This window comes from Neltuma alba, unplaced genomic scaffold, assembly GCF_004799145.2.
Source record: "Neltuma alba isolate B1F8T4 unplaced genomic scaffold, ASM479914v2 tig00000151_pilon, whole genome shotgun sequence".
NCBI classification, from domain to species: domain Eukaryota; kingdom Viridiplantae; phylum Streptophyta; class Magnoliopsida; order Fabales; family Fabaceae; genus Neltuma; species Neltuma alba.
In genome coordinates, this window is record NW_021631936.1 from 32014 (window position 1) to 39573 (window position 7560).

Genomic DNA, 7560 nt, shown 5'->3' on the forward strand with positions numbered 1-7560 from the left:
CTCATCACAGTGATGAGTGTCATGATGTTCATCAAATCTCAACCATTTAGATTTAATATGAACGGTCGAGATATAATATTTAATTTTTTAAAAATATTTTTCTTTAATGGCTACATGATTTAAAATAAATATAATCTCTTAATTGTAAGTTTTTTAAAAAAGAATTTTTATTTAAAAGTCACTAGAAAATCTTAAATCTTAAATTTAAACCATTAAGGGTTTGTTTGGTATAAAGAAAATGGAGGAAAGGGGAGAAGAAGAAAAAATTTTATGAACTCGATTCAAAAAATTGAAAAAGTGGAATTAGAAGCTTTTTATTAATTTTATTGCTCTTTTATCTTACAACTTTTTTCTATTAAAATTTTAAAACCCCTCTTTTTTAATTTTTAAAATTGAGTTTATTAAAAGAATTTCTTCCCCTCTTCTCTCCTCTAATTCCCTTATACCAAACATAGAGTAAAAGTGTATTTGGATGATTTAGATTTCACAGTAACGATGAGTATCATGGTGTCTATCAGTGTAATGAGCACTGAAACTGTTCCTAGTTTTTATTCTTCTTTATTAAGTTTTTAAAATTAGATTCCAAATTGGAGATCGGAAACTTACCCAAATAGAATAATTATTTATATGGCCGGCCATTATCCCATGTTGGTATGTTATTTTTTAATTTAGGTATCATTGAGCTTTGTCCCTTACTTTTATGAAGCAACACATTTGAGGGCTAAAATTATTAGATATCCTCTCTTGGATTGATTGGGGGGCATCTAAGACAAATTAATGTTAAACCGATTGGATTAATTATACTTGTTTTTGTCTGGAATCAGTTAAATGTTACCTGAATTCTTATAATTTATACAAATTCTTTTTGAAATAAATTATGTAATAAAAAGTGAAGCTTGGGATCTATTTCAAATTCATGTCAAAGTAGATGATGAACTACCCATTGCAGTTGTGACTATGGGGAAGTGTTTAAGAAAAGGACTTGAAGAGGAAGAAAAGGATTTGAAGAGATGGACGACGGCACAGTGTATGTATTGGCTTTTTAAAAATAATTTTACATAATATGAGGTAAATATGGGAGAAGAATTTTATCTCAAATTACATAAAAATATATTTTCTCGATGACTATAAAGGTTGCCAAACTCCCCATTTAGAAATTGAGCAGCACAGCACAGGCTTGGGATTTCAGAATGAATACACAATATCTTTAAATTTGGATTAGTTAGATGTCTCAACGTTAGGTGGATTAATACAGTATCTTGTATAAATATCTTTCTCAAAAATCTTCAAAATCTAGTTGAAATTTTCTCAGAAAGGTGTCATCCATTCCGGGGTGCTTATCATAGAGATAATAAAATAGAGGGATTGTTAAAATATGGTATGCATTTGCTCTCCCGAACTTCAATTTGATTCGTAAAAATGATTTAAAAATCGTTATAATATGAAAAAAAAATTTGTTCGCGTGATTAAATTTTTTTAGCATGAGTTGAACAGCAAATAGTGTTCATGTGAATGTGAGCACGCATTGAGAGATGATGCCGTGAATTATGGACCTCAGTTATTTTAATGATGGACCTCATTTTGGGCTGAAGAAAGGCCCAAAAGATAAAAGTAAGACCCAAAAAGCCCATAAAATGGTTGTTGGCAGGGCTGAGTTGGATGCTATGAGGTGCCCAAGTCCAAAGACCCAGTGGGTTCCTATTTCCCCGAGGGTGAGACGCAAGACGCTGACAGCTTATGTGCTCCTTTGGGTTGGTAATTATAAGTACGTTTTATGAAAGTCAAAATAAAATTTTACTTATATATTTATTTTATATTTTGTAAATTATGATTAAAAAGTTACTTATAAGTTATTTCAAACGAGTCCTATATTTGCTCTTGGAGTTCATTTTTTTGATAAAAACATTTAACCAAATTATGCCAATTAATTAAAATGTTAGTTAAAATTTGTTAGAAATCATAAATATATGGAAGGAAAAATAAAAAAAGATCTTAAAAATTTTAAAAATTACAAATAAGGACTCGTTTCAATATTAGTATTGGTTTTGAGAATAATTGATAAGCAAATGATAATAATTTTTATGAACAAGTCCATGTACACAATTTTTTAATTTTTAGGGTAAATTTTTTTGCAATTGCTGCTATATAAAAGGTGTAATTTTTTTAAAAAAGATATTCTTATTTATGAGAAGAGAAAGGATAATTCTTAAAATAGAGAGGATTGTGGAAGAGAGAATTTACAGTGGATAGAGAGTATAAGTGAAAAAGGGAATAATGCTTGGAAAGTTGTGTGATACTAAATGTATTGAAATTAATGCGGACAAAATGAAAAAACTAACAAAGAAAATTTGAGACATCTTCAAATGCATCTTATAAATAAGAATAAGTGATATACGGTAATTGTTTCTTAATTATAAAAAGCAAGTAGAGACATGGTGTCCCCAAACGCGTAAAAACACAGTTAAGTGGAATGCATGATTTCTTTAACTTTTTCACTTTTGATTTCATGTTTTGGGGTCCGTTAGAATTGGAGGAAGAAAGCAAAAAGAAAGAGCCCTGTGTAACTTCCAAGTTCCTACCTAGTGGACGACTCATGCTCATGAGAAGTCTGGTCATTTTGAAAGATAATATATCTGGTATGAAAGTGAGAATCTCTTTTTCTTTGCCTCTTTAGTCTTCCGTGTTTTGATCATTGTTTTCTATTTGCTATACTTACATAAGAAGAAAGAACATCACCATTTCCAACTGATTTAACGACTCGACCTCATGAAAATGTCTGTGGATTTAAGTGCAATTCCGTTCATCTCCCTCTTGCAAACTTGCAAGCCAAGAATCAAGCTTATCTGGTATGAACATCAAAACCTCTTTTTCTTTTGCTTCTTTAGTCTTTCATTGTCTGATCAGTGTTTTCTACTCTCAAAGTATGAGTTGCTTTAAGAATTATCATTATAATATATGAAGCCATCATGAAGAATAATTGAGTCATTTAAATTATCATCAAGAAAGTTATAATAATGATTTATATTGCTGATTTGATTGAGCTGTAATTCTCCATTTTATCTTTTGTCAATGTGTTATTATTTTATAAGCCCTAATCAACCATAAATAAAATAGCAGCCTGGTTTTTCAAAAAAAGAAGTAACGAATTGCGTTTGTTCAAGGCAGAAATTAAATGCTACCTCCGCTCTTTAATATAAGACATCGTTTGACTTTTATTTTGGTCCTAAATATAAAATCCCAATCCACTTAGTCTCTCATATTTATTTATTTTTTCTCAAGATAGTCTTTTTAATAATGATAGTTCTAACCAATAAACTTGATTAGCAAGGATATTTTAGGAAAGATAACACCTATTTATTACAAATAACTAACTTGTTTCCTTAATCTACTCTGATTAGTCAACTAGCTCTTATATTTAGGACCGGAGGTAGTATTAGTAATGAAATAAGGCAACTTCTATTGATTCGTTCTTTATTTAATTTATTTGCAACCTTCACTAGTGCCAACATTTAATCCAAATTGCTTGTTTGTTCCTGCAAATGTCTCAAGAAAAGTAAAAATCATAAGATTGCTTGTTTACTTTAACTTTTAAATTTGGTCCAAAGGCACCTTCGCTAAAAAGCAAGTCATAGAGTCATGGCCATGGGGTCCCTAAACATATAATGGCAATTAACTGGAAATATAATTTCTTTAACTTTTTCAATTTTAAATTCATATTTTGGGGTCCATTAGAATAGAAAATTTATCTAATCAAAGTCTTAACTCTTAAGTTTAAGTCTATTTTTCTCTTAATTTTTTAGAGTAAAAAAAAAAAAAGGAAAAAGAAAGAGCGCTCTTATTTCCAACCGAGTTGACGACTTAAACTCATGAAAATTTTGGTGATTGCAGTGGAATTCTGTTCATCTTGCTCTTGAAAATTTGCAAGCCAAGAATCATCAACTCAATTATCTGGTATGAAAATGAAAACCCTGTTTTCCCACCTTTAGTCTTTCATTTTCTGGTCAGTGTTTTCTATTTGCTATAACAACATAAGGGTCCATCTGTGATCAAACTCGTAATTCTCAAAGTATGAGTAGCTTATTAGTTGTGTCATCAATTGGACCTATCACTTACAGACCACATTTGTTACTTTTTTTTTTCCCCCTTTCAACTTCACACTGATCTGATGGAAAATACAATAAAAACAGTAGATTCAGCCACTCTAGTATCTAAAAGTTCCCGGAAAAAAATTTACATCTCATACAAAGAAAGTTAGAACAATTGATCTTCCTTATTTATCATATTCTACATCATGAAATTTACCTTCCAGGTTGCTATTATCTAGTTGAATGGATGAAGTGGGTATATCAATAGCAGCAAAACTTGCTGAATATTTGGTGGATCCTACTTTGCGCCAATTGCAATATTTGTTTTGTGGCGGAAAAATCACCAGAAATGTTGAGACCAAAAAGGAGGAATTGATACTGAAGCAAGGGAGGGTGCAAGAACGTGTTGAAGAAGCCATTAAGAGGACTGAGAGAATCGATGATGAGGTTAACAAGTGGAAGAATGAGGTGGTGAGGCTCATAGCAGATGTGGAGAACTTGGTGCAAGAACTTAAGGCCAACAATGGCTGCTTTCAAAGGTGGTGTCTTATTGGGAGGAGATATCATCTCTGCAAAGCGTTGGCAAAGACAGCCCAGCAGATGACAGAGCTAAATACAAAGAGTGATCAATTCGAACCATTTTCCCATCATGTTGTTGTTCCAGATATAGAGTATCACTCTTCTAAAGATTTTATGTTTTTCAAGTCAACAGAAATGGCACATGATCAACTATGGGAGGCACTGCAAGATGATGATAGCTCTATAATTGGGTTGTGGGGTATGGGCGGTTCGGGCAAAACCACATTGATAAAGGAAGTAGGAAAGAAAGCCAAAGAATCAGGGCTATTTGATCGAGTTATAATCACAACAGTTTCCCAAACTCCAAATATTAGGAAGATTCAGGGTGAACTTGCAGACTTGATGGGACTTGAGTTGAAGGAAGAAACTGAAGTGGGAAGGGCGAGAAGAATTGCAATGAAATTACAAAGTCGAGACGAGCGAATTCTGATTATATTGGATGATGTATGGGCTACATTGAACCTTGAGGATATTGGGAATCCCTTTGGGGATGACGGTCCAGGAAATTGCAAAGTTGTCCTGATCACACGTCGTCAAGAGGTATGTACTTTGATGGATTGCCAAAAAATTATTCCATTAGGTCTGCTAACAGAAGATGAAGCTTGGGATCTATTTCAAACTCATGCTAAAGTAGATGGTAGTGCTAGAGAAGTGGCTAAAGCAGTTGCTGTGGAATGTAAAGGACTACCCATTGCAATTGTGGCCATGGCAAAGTGCTTAAAAGGAAAAGGACTTGATGAGGCAAATGTAGTATTGCACAGGTTGAGACATTCAAAGCCAGTTGATGTGGATAAGGGAGGGAGTGATGCTTTTACTTGTCTCAAGTTAAGCTATGATTATTTGAGAACTGTAGAAGCCAAATTGTTGTTCTTGATGTGTGCCATGTTTCCTGAAGATCATGAAATTATCATTGAAGATCTTTTTAGATATGGAGTTGGGTTGGGCCTATGTGAAGATGCTGACTCATTTGAAATAGCAAGGAGTCAAGTTATAACAGCTATAAATGTTCTTATTGACTCTTCATTATTGATGTTTTTTGTCAACTTCAAGAATGGAAAATGTGTGAAAATGCATGACATGGTTCGTGATGTAGCTTTATGGATAGCATCTAAAGAGCATGGCACCATTATGGTAAATTGTGCAAGACAATTTAATGAATTTCTTGAAGATGAAGTAGTAAAAGATTGCTATGCAGTATCTTCATGGAATGAAAATACTAAGTTGCTTCAATTCCCTTCTCAATTCGACGCTCCAAAGCTTGAGGTTCTATTGTTAAATTCAAGCGACCCCCTAGATTTAACACTTGCATCATTTGAAGGTGTTAAAGGATTAAAAGTTGTAGCTGTAATTAACAATGGATATGGCTGTCAGACAAAATTAGTACCTCAGTCAATACAATGGTTGTCCAATCTTCGGACTTTGCGCTTGCAAGGTTGGCATTTAGGTGATATTTCTTTTGTGGTGAGCCTTAAAAGACTTGAGATTCTTGACTTGAAAGGCAGCAAGTTAAAAACAGTGCCAAATGGAATTGAGAAACTAAATTTTATGAAATTGCTCGATTTGTCACAGTGTACGGTAGAAGAGTGTTTTTGTAAAGTAATAGGAAGGTGTTTGCAGCTAGAAGAATTGTATGTTTCTAGAGATTTACAGCCTTCAGGATACACAATTTGTTATGCATGCTTTGTGGGTGTCCCTACTTATCCAAAACTGAGAAGGTATTCATTAGAAATGGGGCAATACGGTAGACCTGTGTTCTGGAATAAAGGCTTAAGAGAGTTACTCTTGGGAGAGTTAAATATCTCCATTTCAAGTGCAATAATCAAGGATCTTGCACAAAGAGCAACCACAATTGAATTTTATAAGCTTCAAGGAGGCTGCAAAAGTTTCAGTCCAGATGTGGTTCAAGCAGTAGGAGGCTTGAATGAGTTAACCAAACTCTGTCTTCGACGCTGTTCTGAGATTGAATGCTTTACTGATCAAACTATTCCTCATGAAGACATACTTGTCCTTAGATTGGTTGAGTTGGTGTTGGAGTATATGGATAATCTAAAACAACTATGTCACAGTCCTTCTAATCTTACCTTATTCCTAAATCTAGAAAGTCTATATGTAGAAAGTTGCCGTCAATTGGTCAACATGTTTCCTGCTAATTGCAACTTAGGCAACCTTAAGTTCCTCAACATTGTCAACTGTCCGATGTTGACATCTCTCTTCTCCATCTCTGTTGCTTGCACTCTGTTATGTCTAGAAAAACTCACAATAAAGGGATGTCATGAATTGAAGCACATAATTGAGGGGGAGGATGGTGCTGATATATGGGAGGATCCGAGATTCTCAAAATGGGAAATTCTATCTGTTTGTGATTGTAAACAATTAGAATCTATTTGCCCAAGCTTTTGTGTTCAAGGGTTTGTGCAATTGAAATCTGTATTCATAAGAGATGCTCCTCAGTTGAAATTTGTGTTTGGCAAAAATGGTGAAGAAACATCATTATGTGATGGAAATGAGACTAAGATGGTGCTTCCACTTTTAGAAGAACTTGAATTGAAATTCCTCCCAAATCTTCTCAGATTTTGCTCAGAAAGCTATCATCTATTGTGGCCATCTATAAAGAAAGTAAAATGGACGGGCTGTCCAAGATTGAATACTTCATGTGATTCTCTCATTATTGATTCAGAACTAAGGCAATCAGGTCCAAATATGGTATGCATTTACTTTTTGATGCTTTGATTTGATTTGATTTGATTTGCATAATATGTTAAAGAATATAAAGAATTTGTAGTTTTCTAAATATCTTAGTTCATGGAATATTTTTCTTGAGACATGCATGAAATTGCAAGTAGGGTGCTTGCAATTACTTATCAAGAGATCCCTTACTTTATTAATACATCTTTAC

General features: G+C 33.5%; 1 protein-coding gene across 1 annotated transcript; it reads left to right on the forward strand.

Moving 5' to 3' along the window:
• Positions 1 to 4328: 4328 nt before the first annotated feature.
• Positions 4329 to 7144, forward strand: LOC114750393 (disease resistance protein At4g27190-like). The gene is made up of 2 exons (XM_028939024.1): positions 4329 to 7019; positions 7103 to 7144. Exons 1-2 carry the CDS (start codon positions 4329 to 4331, stop codon positions 7142 to 7144), a joined length of 2733 nt encoding a protein of 910 aa, XP_028794857.1.
• Positions 7145 to 7560: the final 416 nt, after the last annotated feature.

Coding starts and splice junctions, on each gene's coding strand:
- LOC114750393 (XM_028939024.1), top strand. CDS start 4,329: ATGGATGAAGTGGGTATATCAATAGCAGCAAAACTTGCTGAATATTTG. Junction 7,020..7,102: donor CAAAATGGGAAATTCTATCT/GTTTGTGATTGT, acceptor TGTATTCATAAG/AGATGCTCCTCAGTTGAAAT.